Source organism: Esox lucius, chromosome 12 (assembly GCF_011004845.1).
Source record: "Esox lucius isolate fEsoLuc1 chromosome 12, fEsoLuc1.pri, whole genome shotgun sequence".
In the NCBI taxonomy this organism is placed as follows: domain Eukaryota; kingdom Metazoa; phylum Chordata; class Actinopteri; order Esociformes; family Esocidae; genus Esox; species Esox lucius.
In genome coordinates, this window is record NC_047580.1 from 24,890,854 (window position 1) to 24,905,973 (window position 15,120).

Genomic DNA, 15,120 nt, shown 5'->3' on the forward strand with positions numbered 1-15,120 from the left:
GCTCTGTCGGCGTGGAGGCACTGGTTAGAGGGGGCTAAACACCCTTTCCTCGTCTGGACTGACCACCGGAACCTGGAGTACATGCGGGCAGCGAGGAGGCTGACCCCTCGCCAGGCAAGGTGGGCTATGTTCTTCACCCGGTTTGTGTTCACTCTCACTTACAGGCCGGGGAGTAAGAACGTCGGGGCTGACGCGCTGTCCCGCCAGCATGACACGGAGGAGAGGCCTGTGGATGATGCTCCCGTGCTCCCGGAGTCATGCATCGTGGCACCGGTGGTATGGGAACTGGACGCGGACATCGCCCGAGCGCAGCGCGACGAGCCCTCTCCGCCCACATGCCCTGAGGGCCGTACGTATGTGCCGGCGTCTGTCCGCGACCGCCTCATCTACTGGGCGCATACATCTCCCTCCTCCGGTCATCCTGGCATCGGGCCAACAGTGCGCGCCCTGGCCGGTAAGTACTGGTGGCCCACTTTAGCCAAGGACGTGAGGGTATACGTCTCTTCCTGCTCGGTGTGCGCCCAGAGTAAGGCACCCCGGCACCTACCGGTGGGCAAGTTGCACCCCTTGCCCATTCCACAACGACCATGGTCCCACCTTTCTGTTGATTTTTTGACTGATCTCCCCCCTTCCCAGGGCCATACCACCATCCTGGTCGTTGTGGATCGGTTCTCGAAGTCCTGCCGCCTCTTGCCCCTGCCCGGCCTTCCTACTGCCCTACAGACCGCGGAGGCCCTGTTTACACACGTCTTCCGGCACTATGGGGTGCCCGAGGACATTGTGTCTGACCGGGGTCCCCAATTCACGTCTAGGGTGTGGAAGGCATTTATGCAGCACCTGGGGATCTCGGTCAGCCTGACCTCGGGCTACCATCCCCAGTCCAACGGGCAGGTGGAACGGGTAAACCAAGAAGTGGGTAGGTTCCTCCGGTCCTACTGCCAGGACCGGCCGGGGGAGTGGGCAGAGTTTCTGCCGTGGGCAGAATACGCACTGAATTCTCTGCACCACTCCTCCACGGGCGTGACACCGTTCCAGTGCGTCCTGGGCTACCAGCCGGTCCTGGCGCCGTGGACGCCGAGCCAGACCGGTACCCCTGCGGTGGACGACTGGTTCCGGCGGGCAGCGGGCACATGGGAGGCAGTACAATCCCGCCTCCGGCTCGCTGTCCGCCGTCAAAAGACCAATGCAGACCGCCACCGCGGGGAGGCCCCGGTGTATCGGCCGGGCGACCGGGTCTGGCTCTCGTCCAGGGACCTGCCCCTCCGCCTGCCCTGCCGGAAGCTGGCCCCGCGGTTTGTGGGGCCTTTTAAAGTCCTGAGGAGAGTCAACGAGGTAACATATCGGTTACGCCTTCCCCCCGACTACCGTATTAACCCCTCGTTTCATGTGTCTCTCCTCAGGCCGGTGGTGGATGGTCCCCTCCAGGGGTGTGAGGTGCGGGAGGTGCCCCCTCCCCCTCTGGACATCGAGGGGGCCCCGGCGTACTCTGTCCGCTCCATCGTCGACTCGAGGCGCCGGGCGGGGGGCCTCCAGTACCTCGTGGAGTGGGAGGGGTACGGCCCGGAGGAGCGGAGCTGGGTTCCGGTGAAGGACGTCCTGGCTCCCGTCCTTGTCCGCGACTTCCATCAGCGTCGGCCGGACCGCCCTGCTCCGCGCCCCCCGGGTCGGCCCCGAGGCCGGCGTCGTCGCGCGGCTGGGGCCGCGCGTCAGGGGGGGGGTACTGTGACAACTGCGACCTCTGCTGGTTCACCTCCCCCTGCAGTGGGCGGGCCCCAGCGGTCGACGTCACCGGCCTTCTGACACCACCGTCTCATAATACATTTCACCTGTGTCTCGTTTAGTGCACCTGTTCCTCATCATCGCTGTTTCCCCCGGTATATATGTTCCCTCTGCTCCCCCTGTCTTTGTGTGTGATTGTCTCTACCTGTGTGTAGAGCTGTGCTACGCTTTGTTCAGCTTACGCTGTATATGTTCGAGTGGATACGATTAAATATCCTTCCACCACGCCTTCTCCTGCTCCTCCTTGCTCCTCAAACCCCGAAGCCGTGACACAGTCATTGTTCGTGTGCATGTCATGAGTGTGTTTTGTAGTGTTTGGCAGTCCGTTTTTCTTTCTTTCCTTTTTGTTCTCATTAAAAGGCACCTCTGCGCCCGCCTCCGTCTCCCTCCTTGTTGAGTCGTGACAGCTCCTACTTACCTCGCTGAAATGATCCAGCCATACAGGCCTACACGTAACCTAAGATCTAACACCTAACCTAAGATGCAGGCCTTTTAATTGTACCTGGAATTCGTTAACAAACAGCTGGAGGCAGGGCCTTCTCTCAGAGCTCCACTACTGTGGAATGATGTGCCAGTTAAGGTTAGAAATGCCACTGGGATGCCCTTCCTCCAATGCCATTGGCTAGTCACTGGCTTGTTGTTGTCTCTCTATTGCGGACTTGTGCAATTGGGCTGTACTCTGCTGGCAATACTCGTCCCTCATTCAGGGTTGGTGGGTGTCCCTTTGGTTGATGCTTGGCAATGTAGGTGGATTGATTTCCTGCCTGTTGGTCTCCCCCAGATAGGGCCACAGTGTCACTGGACCCCCTGTCTCTGCCCCAAGGTCTTACGCTGCTATATTATTCTGCTGGGGGAGTAGGGTCAGTTCTCCTTCTCCACAATAAATCATTGTAGCTCTAAGGAATGCATTTTAAAAATTGTCCTGTCTCCTGCCGTTTTAAACTTAGGAGGACATGAGGTCTTGGCCCACACTTGAGGAGTACCAGCCTTGAAAGACTCGTTGCTGTCCCAGTCCAAAGTCCTCCTGGTTGTGTTGCAGATCAAGACAATACATGACGATTTCAGCTGCCACTCTGCTGACCACCCACCCCCCCGCTGTCCCTGTCCTTGTCCCTCTGGTCATGCTTCTGACCTGGACTAGGTTTAAATAGACTCTGGACTCAGCCCACATGCTTTTATTAATTATTACAATTTGTACTATTAATATGTTCACCCAGCACAGCCAGAAGAGGACTGGTTCCCCTCTGAGCCTGGTTCATCTCTAGGTTTCTTCCTAAATTTCGGCCTTCTTAGGGAGTTTTTACTAGCCACTGAAATTCAACACTACTGTTGTTTGCTCCTTGGGGTTTAAGGCCGGGTGTTTTGTAAAAGCACTTTGTGACAACTGCTGATGTTAAAAGGGCTTAAAAAATACATTTGATTGATTGATTGATTGATTGATACTGTCCAGCTTGAAGAAATTGTAGAATGTGTGAGTTTGTCTTGGGAGGGATGCATCCTTTAGCACCATACAGCTGGATTTGCCCTGGTGATCTGTGATCGAGTGTTAGTCCCGGCCACGTGCATCGCAAGTCAGAGTCGTCAAACACGGATTCCAGTTTGAGCTTGCATTTTTCTTGTTTTGCAACCCAGATGGAATTTTGAAACACATTCCTGCTAGCTTTGTAAGTCACAGGCCACAGGGTTGTTGGGGCACAATCTGCTGACATTGAATGCTTCAGTACAGACCCTAAATTGGATTCAGATTTGTTCGTTCATCCAAGGCTTCTTGTAAATATATAGTACTGAATACATGCGCACACTGCAGTCTTTGGCCGCACTCACACATGCTCACACTCCACACGTGCACTCGTTGATACATGAAATTAGCATGTGTATTGATGTTGCGCCACACATATGCACACACACACTTCACATACATTGCCACTGATGCTGTTTATTACTTAACGCCTGCGATCCCTTTCTATACGTAGATAATCCCAAAAGACCTGTAATCCTGCACCCAGACTCAGTACTTGGAAATTAGTCAGTTAGTCATACAATTCTGTTTCATTTACTCCTTTGTATTCAATTTCAGACACAGTGGGCAATTTGGCAAAATTACCTGTCACAACACCTGGTTGACACCTGTTATTAACAAAGCATGTGACACGTGAAAGGTGATTTGATTCATATCACAGGAACATTGTTATCGGCACATTTCCTAAAGGAGGCTGCAACTGCCCATGTATATTACTCAGTGTTGGAGTAGGAATCCTTGATTTTCTGTGTTGTAGAAGCGGTTTTAAGGCTGCGGCTTGAGTCAACTTTCCCTGACCAGCATCTTCCAGTACGTTCTGTTGGTGCCCCCCCCCCCTCTTAAGTAGTTGTCTGTAGACGGACAGTAGAAACACCACTATGTGACCGCTGTGGGCTAGCTCATGCTGGGCACCGTGTTTGGGCACACCTTACCCAGCTTATACCCACATGGGGCCAATGGGGTCATGTTTGCTGGGTACTCATGCTACTTAACCTCAATGGATCACTTTTTCCATTGTCTTCACGATAACACACTAACATAAACACACGCAACATGCTGGAAGGCTTGCTCCCGTAACAGATGTCTAGCTTAGACTTTGCTGACTTGACCATATATTGTACAATAATGGATAGTTAGTTACAATGTCGAGAATTGTACAATAACAACATTACATGTCAGGAAGATAAATTGTTCCTCACCCTGAAATGCTTTTTGGGTAAAATGCATTCTAATTGTAATCCATTGTTCAGTTTTCCTGACATACTATCTGTAATCAAAACCACTCGCTTTCAAACTTTGAATTTATTGGCAAACGTAGGTATGATGATAATTCACCTAACCTGAATACCTGGACTTAACCAAATCACCTAACCTTAATACCAGAATGTAACCAAATCATCTAATCTGAATACCTGGAGTTAACCAAATCAACCCGACCTTAATACCTGGACTTAACCAAAACACCCCTCCTTAATACCTGGACTTAATCAAATCACCTAACCTTAATACTTACCCTACATGTAACATTTTGAAAAAAAAGGTGTAACATTTCATACGTTTTGCAAATCTCTAATACTAGCAAATCTCTAATATTGTAAGACTGCAATATCATTGATAGCTTAATGTAATTTAACCTAACAAAAAAATACACTGAACAAAATTATAAACGCAACGCTTTTGTTTTTGCTCCCATTCATCATGAGCTGAACTCAAAGATCTGAGACATTCTCTATGTACACAAAAGGCCTATTTCTCTCAAATATAGTTCACAAATCTGTCTAAATCTGTGTTAGTGTGGGTGAGCAGTTTGCTGATGTCAACGGTGTGGATCGAGTGGCCCATGGTGGCGGTGGGGTTATGGTATGGGCAGGCGTGTGTTATGGACAACGAACACAGGTGCATTTTATTGATGGCATTTTGAATGCACAGAGATACCGTGACGAGATCCTGAGGCCAATTGTTGTGCCATTCATCCACGACCATCACCTCATGTTGCAGCATGATAATGCACGGCCCCATGTTGCAAGGATCTGTATATAATTCCTGAAAGCTGAAAACATCCCAGTTCTTGCATGGCCAGCATACTCACCGGACATGTCACCCATTGAGCAGGTTTGGGATGCTCTGGATTGGCGTATATGACAGCGTGTTCCAGGTCCTGCCAATATCCAGCAACTTCGCACACCCATTGAAAAGGAGTGGACCAACATTCCACAAGTCACAATGCGAAGGAGATGTATTGCACTGCGTGAGGCAAATGGTGGTCACACCAGATACTGACTGGTTTTCGGACCCCCCCGGACCCCACCAATACAGTGAAACTGCACATTTTAGAGTGGCCTTTTATTGTGGCCAGCCTAAGGCACACATGTGCAATAATCAGGCTGTCTAATCAGTATCTTAATATGCCACACCTGTGAGGTGGATGGATTATCTCGGAAAAGGAGAAGTGCTCCCTAACACAGATTTAGACAGATTTGTGAACAATATTTGAGAGAAATAGGCCTTTTGTGTACATAGAGAAAGTCTTAGATCTTTGAGTTCAGCTCATGATAAATGGAGTCAAAAACCAAAGTGTTGCGTTTATAATTTTGTTCAGTGTAAAATGCATTTCCTAAGGTTGTGGGTTGAAAAACCCATCACTGAAAATCGTTCGGGATAAGATTACAGTAGATAGATACTTTTTTTCCCTATTAGCAGCTCTGGATAAGAATGTCTGCTAAATTATTACACTTCAACTTTAAAAACTGTAAATAGAGTGTCTCGGAAACACAAACAGAATGTTACTAAATACAATGAGGACAGGTTGTCTTGTGATGTCATGAAGATACCTGGATGATCAAAATGAGCCGGTTGTAAATTAATTCCTTGGTAAATAAGACACTGGATCAGGACTTCAAAGGTTGGTTGAGTGAACATGTACTGACAGGTGGGCTGCTCGGAGGAAGAGCAGGTGCTCCTGGACTATGACTGAGAGAGAGTGCCTTGGCCTGACAGGACTGGAGCAGCACTGTCGCACTGCTACACAGGAAACACACTGATCTGAGGGGCAGAGAGAGGGGTCGCACATAACCCAACACAAGGGCGGGTGGGCCGTGTGAAGGACGACGGAATTGGTGAAACAGCCAAACAAGTAGATTCAAAGCAATATATTCAATACAGAGAGACTGACGTATAATGAGAGGCAGGGAGAGAACGAACGGGGATATAGGAAAGAAAACACAGACCCACCATGTCACGTTCAAGCGTTGTGGGAGACTACTTTATGATTTAATCAAAGGCAGTGTAATTCCATTTGTCCAAATAATGAGATATCTCTGCTGTCCCCACAAGACCGCCGGTGTCCATACTAAATTAACAGACGGTAACATAATGGCATCGGGGGAACAAATGGAGGGAGGGACAGGAAGGCAGGCCTCCAGCAGGGGAAGCAGGGACAGCAGGGTTTACCCCCAGGCCCACGGGTCCACCTGCCCAGGGCTAGCTCTCCTAATTAGGCTAATTTAAACAGCGTGAGGAAGAGACACGCCTAATCACTTCCTCTTCCGCTGACGGGCTGATCATTCATGTATCATCGTCCATGTTCAATTTACTGTTGCCCCTCTGCCCTGGTTGGTGGCGTTGGTGGCGAGACCGGGGGGAGGGAGAGAGGGAAATGGGGGGGGGTAAGAGAGGCAGCACACAGCCTGAGGTTGGCAGTGGTGTTGCTGATATGACCTTGCAGGCGACAGGAGCCAGAGCTTGGTTACAGTCTGGTCTGCTTCATGGGGGACCAAAAATATTCTATTTGACTGTCCAGAGCCAAGTGAGTCTGTGAATGTAATGGATAAAAGAGCAAAGTCACGAGTAGCTGTTGTTTCTGGAGTTGTTTTCCAGCCAAAATGCATATTTCTTAATTTAGTGCCCTCTCAGTGTCCTCCGTCTTTTTGTCCGGCAGTGAGATCTTATGCAAGCCAAAATAGTGGATCCAAACCATGCATCCCCTCACCCACACAGACATATATATTAAAACAAGAATACAGACTAAGCCTAATTATAGAATGCAAGCACAAAAATTGCTATTGCACAATTACAATACACGAGAAACCAACAAACAATCGCCTATCAGATGAAAACAATGACTCATGGCTTATTACATTAACATTGATGTGACCTTTTCAATACGCTTTGAAATCCTCAAATGTCATCTTCTGAGATGTACATGTATAAATGCTAAAACACCAACTATTTCCCGTTGTATTATCTAGTTGCTCCATTTTGGGGTTCTGCATGGCACGGGCTGTTGCCAGAGATGCCCACAGAGGATTGTTATTCATGGATGCTGACTTGACCTCTGTACCTTCAGGGGCAACAGTGTCAGCTCAACTGAGACTCCAAGTCTTACAGTGCTTGATCTCTCACACACAGAGACAGCCAGTCAACACAGTCGAGTTCCCTAGAGTCTTTCGTGAGTTTTTACTGAAATGTTTTTCTTCTTCACTAATAACTAAATTGCCATAAGAAGCAAGAGAAGTTGCTTTCTTAGGAACATACATTACCTCTCACTGGCTAAAGAAACATGTCGGATTGTGCCTGTCTTGTGTTCTATATAAGAAACAGTAAAGAAAGCAAGTCCTGAATGGATGTTAGAATCACAGGAAACACCTGAGAAAATACAATAACTTTTTGAAAGTTTGTAATTACAAATAAAAACAGTAATACTTTAAAATGTAAATGAATAAATTGACATGAGAACACAATATACAAATTTAAAGATATCTAACCCCATGAAAAGCCCCTGGTATTGGAAATGCTGACCTTTATCGGGGAAAAGAGCTGACCAAAACATATCCCATTTCACAGACTTCCTCTTCCCAGTGATCTGGTTAGGCTCTCTTCTTTGCCATCCTGTCTTTCTGAGGTAATTTCATACCAGTCCCACCTCACAGAGACTTTAACATATTTATCTCCCTGAGGAAGTTAAACATGGAGGTCATTCTTCATTTTTATCAGATCGTTATTATTTGATTGACAAATTATGAATAGCTACTGCTTTAGGGTACATATGGGAAAACAATGTCTTGTGGACAGAGTAAGTAAACATAAATGGAACCATAGATCTGTCATGGAACCTGAATTCGCTGGTGTTTGCAACTCAGAAACAAACTGGCTCATAGACTTGCTACTAATTTTAAAGACCGAGGGTGAAGCTCTCCAGTTCTGATCTCCAGTTTTCTATTACATACTGACCCAGAACTTAATTGTGCGCATCTGATCAATTACACCAAAGTTTAGTTTGGAGTTTACTGAAGTAAGGGAAAACATGAATAATGTAAACAGCGAGGCATTTTATTCCTACCTTTTAGATGTGTTTTTTTGTCCTGAGGGACATACCACATCCTTGTTTTCTTACATTGATTAGCTTACTGAACAACCTATATAAAATACCAGATTGTAAATACTTTATCTTCCTTCTGTGAAAATCGGTTGTTTTAAATACAGTACTTAAAATAATACTAGGATTGCATGCTAATTTGATCCCAAAACCACACAAACACTCAGATATCCTCCACCTGACCCTTTTTTGTACCTATATCAAAGCCACCAAATGTATTAAAAACAGAAAAAGCAACATCTTTAATGTCATTATAATAAATTATTATGTTGCATCATATGGTTCAGGTTAGACCCTCCAGGGCAATAATTCAAGTACAACACAAGTGTCCTTACCAAAAAAACTATACAATTTCAGATGAGCTCTTAATTTCAGTTCAATAATGAAATGTCAAATTAAGACAAAGAACACAATAAACTGTGTCTGACATTTACGACTGTCAAATCTTCAAAGACTTTCAAGAAAAGGGTGTAAGAAAACACCTCAGTCAGAATGGTGGTTAATTAAAATCCAAAACTCCTGCAAAGCATTTGAAAACTGACCAAATCTGGGTCTCTGTAGATTAAGCAAAACAGGACTGGGAAAAATAAGGAGAGAGTATTTAGACATACTTTGTTTCAGTACACGAACATTCTCCACATTAAAAAGCCATTGGACAGACACAACTCAAAGACAACAGGCTATCTCACTTGTCCTGAAAGCCAATCTTAGCGCTACTACTGTACATTGGCCACATGCTAGTTGTTATCTCACCTGGTAGTTCATCCTGTATCTCACCTCCGTTGTTTCTGTGGCGATATTACACATTATCCTCACGATGAGAAGACTGTCAGGTCTGCTGAGTATCTCAGTGCTCCTAATGTCCATCTATCTGCCATCCCGCATTCATGTCAAGGTGTTTTCAGAGCTATAGCTACTTCTCTCTGACAAGATCTTCTCTGACCACAGCAAACTTTGTTCTGAATCAGACCTTGTAAGGAGGAGCAGACATACTCTCTCAAGTCCCGGTGAAATTAGGTGGGCTTTTGAGTTTTTAAGGAACTCTTTGTATTAGTCCTTAAAAAGCATTTGTAAAGACGCACTGTATAAACTGACCACATTGATTTCTTGTTGTGAATACGGAATTTAACTTTATTACAGGGAGCCTATCCTGTCGTGTAAATTCTTACATCTGTATGAAAAGGGAAACTACACTCTGGTTGAAGCCAACCCACTTGGACAACATTGTAGACTCTGTCCTTTTCTCTAACCTGTACACCTCTTGAGTCCTCTGATCCTAATCTTACACCATCCTCCTGTAGCTTGTCTGCATTGGAGGTCTGCCAAGCGAAGCATCTTAAATAACCAGTGACCTTAAATTCATTGTAACAAATAGGATAGATCGAGCCAAGCCACTCTCTCCTTAATAGAACGGAAATGCAAATGAATGTTACTCCTAGCATTCCATTTTCAATTTGATCAGCATCTTTTCTTTTGACCTCCCCTGACAAATATTTAAACAAACTAACTGTGCACCAACATGGGGTGTGTGCTAAAACTAACTGTGCACCAACATGGGGTGTGTGCTAAAACTCCCTGATACTCAGTCACTTTCAAATCTAGGGCACGGGAGTGCTCAGCACAAAACAGACAGCAGTGGCAGATTTAAAAATAAAAGATTAAATGCTAGTGGAATGAAAAACAAAACAACTCCCTGTCTCACACACACATACACATATACACACACACACACACACACAAACCTGTGACTTATATAAACCCAGATGCATTTGTTTGCAAACTTGTCTATCCAATAGATATTCCATTCAATATCTGTAAGCTGCACAGAAGATAAGCTGTGCCATTTAGCTGTCCACTGGTACTCCATGTCTATAAAAAACAACGCAAACCAGCTTCATATCACTTCTTGGTAAGGGCAGCGATGACTTCTCCTCACCAGGCTGATACCTCACACGAATTAAAAGGGTTGGTAAACCATCGTAGTTCCTTGGATCTCAATGATGGATAGGGACTCAAAAAGATGACATGGGAAGAAAAGGGTCACACAGAAAGGAATGGACTAGAAAGAGGTATAAAAGGAAAGGGGAAGTACGATTTAAAAAAAGAATCAAAGGCAGAAGAAAGAGAAAAGGGACCAGTAGGAAATAAAGATAAAACCATTGGGACTGGCTGTTTTTCTGAAGACATGAACTGATAAAGAGCTGGAGGATAGTGTGGTTCTGTCAGGTCATGGTACAGTAACCTGAGATGAAACGGAGCGGGAGTTGGAGAGAGAGTGTGTGTGTGTGTGTGAGAGAGAGGGCGAGAAAGAGAGGGAAAAAGAGACAGACAGAAAGAAAGCCAGAGACTGACAGGGTGTGTGAGGAAGAGAAAGAGAGGGAGAAGGTATATGTGTATGAGCCTCTAGTGTATGTGGGGGATTGTGCTGATTCAGTAGGGATGGCTGAAGGTGACCCTGCACTACGCTCCTACAGTCTCACTACCACCTGATAGGGATCCTGGGCTCCCTACTCTGATGTGACCTCAGTAACACCATCACCAGCAGGTTCAGGGCCTTCTTCACATTAGATAAATGATGCCATGCAATTGCTATTTCACACGCTGTTATTGATTTGTCATTTAATTGATTTGTAGCTCCGACTGGAGGTTTTTTAAATGTCTATGCACTGCGCAAGCTCCTACATAGTCCAAGTATTATAGTGTGTCTATCGCATTTTATTGAACAAATATGGAATACAAAAAACATTAAATGTTGGAAAAGGGTGGTAGTTAAGCGATTCCCTTGAAAGAAATGACATAAATTTGGGGGATTTTCACCAAATATGTATAATCCAAACAATGGTCCTTGTATGAAGCATTGTTGACATACTGTATACTACTGCAAACTGTAGTTAAATAAGGGATACTTTATCAAATGATGCATATTTATTACATTTTGGTGTTCCCCAGCCTCCATTAAATCTCTGAGAAAGCCAAAATTGGTAAATGTAAGGCGTCAGTGTTGCTCTGTAATATAAAATAAATATATGTATAAATATTTAATTCTTACATGTCCTACATGTGTTCTAAATCATGCTTTTAGATACAAATGTAAAATATATAATGTATTTTCTGCTTTGTTGCTGCATTTCCAACTAAGTGGGAACTAGGATTTGTCATCTGTGACTGGGAAAAATCTGTCTGAGATGCAACTTCTCCCAGTAGCAGAAGGTTAAAGTCACCTACAGTGTATATTATCTGGATAACAGCATTTTCAGCAGTGAAATTTAACAACAAAACATTTCAAACCAATGTATAGATTAAAAATGAATATAATTTGTCCTTCCTTTCCAATTTCATGGTGTCCAATTTGTGATAATGGTCATGTCTCGTCTCAACAACTTACAAGGAGACACTCCAACAAGCAGTCGCTAAAAAGGTAACTCTGTTTGTGGTAATCAGCTGATAATAGCAAAGAGCCACTTCAAAGATATCTGGTATATAGCCTCTGAATTACATTGCGTTATGCCTAAAATTGGTCATATACAACACCTTATTCTTTAACTAGGCAATTTCCTAACCAGTCCAAAGCATATGAATGAATCCAACTGGTATTTCTGACTTTACTACTGGTTTATTACCACCTTCCACATGACTACAAATAAAATGAACCAATACAAATATGAGGTGCTGTACTTGAGACAAGGACTTAGACAGACAGTCCTACAGGTACAGAATTCTAATGCGGAGGCAGAGAGCAAAGGTTGGGCCCACAGATGGGGAGTGTACTGTAGCCCGGCCCTGTCAAGGGTAAAGTGCCGCAAATCCTCCTCCCCCCCGCATCTTCCTCCTCAACCACACCTTAAAACATTCTCATGAATATGCATGTGTGTGAAGGGCACCACCAGCACATGCATCATTAGAAAATCAACAACTCCTTGGTGACATACACTAATTCTACACAAAACCATGTCCCTCTGCAATGAATATGCTACTGGCTAGTCAGAGAATAGATGTTTTAGCGAACACCCAAAGACATTGCCAGTTAATTATAGCTGGTTGAAACTATGAATTAATGGATAGACAACATGTGGAAGAACTGGAGTTAAAAAAAGAAAAGGTGAATTCCACAAAAAAAGATCCTGGAAATCCAAGGCTATTCTATTCATACCCCCCATGCAAACAGCGGACGTCCTATAATGACCACCAGGGGACCATTACACAACCTCCTGACGTTCTGAGGACTTCCCGATGATACATCTTTTTTTGCAGGGCAACACCTAACATGGGTACACCTGGAGGTCTCCACAGTTCAGAAGATGACAGTGAAATATGGAGTATCTTAGGATGCAGCGTGTGCTGAGTTGTGGAGAGACAGTAGCCTTAAAGCACAAGTGGCTTGGAAAGGCCCAGATTTTTCTGTTTGTCTTGGAATTAATCAATGATTCATAATACCGCTATAACCTTGACTGCTCCCCCGCCCAGAGCAATGCTCAGTCTGAAGTCAGGGTCCTACATCCATCAGTTCCAAACAAGCAGACACACAAACTGCACACCAATTGACAATGAAAAATAAAAACATGTCAACACACACACAAGCACACACACACACACACAAATATGAATGCTTACTCACTGATATTCAAGGACATCTGAACAAGTACATTTTCATGAACATACAAAATGTTTGTCACACAAACAAACACGTAGATTTAGCAGACGTGACATGTCAAAGCTGTATATCCCATAACAGTTCACAAAAGTGTAATAAACATGTGCATTACGATTACTCTTGATTCGATTTCAAAGCGAGTTTTTGTCTCGGAACTCGTGGCCTTATGCTATTTCACTAAGAGGACTAAAAAATATTACCCAGAATTACAGTAGACCGAGTTATTCAATTATGTCACTGATGAATTGTGGAAAATCAAAGGATGAAAATGAATTATAATATGTATTATAATGTAGTAAAATATAGTGCCAAATAAAACTAGTAATTTTCTCAACTTCTTGTGTAATAATCTAATTCCAGTTATACAACAACCAAAAACATTAAAGAAGCTAATACAAAATGCAGAAAAACTTTGACCAGTCACCGGACACCTTAATCAGCTTAAATATCGCCCTCCCTCATCTTCTTTCTCACGAGCCCACTCTCACAACACACGATCGCATTTGCAATATTTAGGGGAAAATACTCACCTTCCTTGGCGCTGACATACACACATTCTTTTCAAGCAATTGAGCCGTTCCAAAAGGAGCCGTTTAAACGCGTCTATATACATTGACCCGAGCGAAACTACACCTGACCCCTACAGTCACTGAATTGAATATTACAGAAGAAATTGAATGTTTCTAATCTACATTAATTAAATCCAAGCTATTTTAAACATGTCTACCCGAGTTTATAATCAACTGTTAACGATGATTTCTATAGAGACACTTCGATGCGATGTGCACGCCACGGAGTGTTTGGACACAGTAGTAGAGGATGCTCTACAGATGAGCACAAGACCCGTGATGATCTGACGGGGGGGGGGGGTGGAACTGTCGTGCAAAAAAACGTATATTTGAGCAGCGTCTACTGTTTACACTCAGAGCCTGGTAGGCAGTGCATGCCTGGAGTTAGTTATGATAGTTGTTACATGCATGGGAGTTAACTTATCACGGGCTACGCACGTTTAACCCCTACTTGGTTAGTAGAAATGCGATGTTAACACAGCAACCCAGTCCAGACAGATGCTCACCTTCATAATTCCTTCTTTCTTCTCGGCAATATTCTTTAGTTTTTTTAGTCTTCTTTTGATACATCAGGTTGGTTATAAACGTTCAATCGATGTACATACTGTAGTTGAGGCTTGGTGTTAAGAAAACGTACGGCGACGATATTGATTTTAACTGGACAGAGGTGTTGCGGAACTGCAAATACGGTGCCGACAGAGCGCGATAGCCATGCTTTGAGGCAGTTCAACAGGACACATTGCATGAAATCTTAGCATAATGTTTGTTCGATGTCTGAAAGCAGACAAGAAACAGTAATAACCTAAACGAGTACCGTGGGAAGTGGGGGCGTGGAGGGAGGAAATGAAAATGGGTGAAAAAGAAACGCCCCTGGAGAAAGTGTTGTATACAGTATACACATGGTTTAATTTGAAGTGCTCGCCTTTTAGTATTACTATGATGAGATGTTGACATTAGAAACATCAAGTACCGTACGCTGAAGTTGAAATAAGGGACCGTACACAGACCTGTCACGTCACACACATTTTAATTTAATGTTTTTACTGGAGTTGCGTAAGTCTAACAAAATATTGGGAAGGCTCTTTTAACAGGACATACATTTAATAATAAAAAGGAACAGTGTATAACTTAGTCCAAACAGGTTTTGTGGTGGCCTGCATAATGAAACGGCATGTAAAGGAATTACCTTGCTTTTAGGGAAATGTAGTTTATTAACAAAAACATGAAA

At 44.4% G+C, this 15,120-nt stretch overlaps 1 protein-coding gene across 1 annotated transcript in view; it reads right to left on the bottom strand.

Moving 5' to 3' along the window:
• LOC105022405 (membrane-associated guanylate kinase, WW and PDZ domain-containing protein 1) overlaps positions 1 to 14,106 on the bottom strand; it is a 55,994-nt gene extending 41,888 nt beyond the window's left edge. Inside the window, exon 1 of the mRNA XM_029124060.2 lies at positions 13,854 to 14,106. Within this exon, the coding sequence (XP_028979893.2) occupies positions 13,854 to 13,936 (83 nt within the window). The 5' untranslated portion in view covers positions 13,937 to 14,106. The remainder of the gene's footprint in view (positions 1 to 13,853) is intronic.
• Positions 14,107 to 15,120: the final 1,014 nt, after the last annotated feature.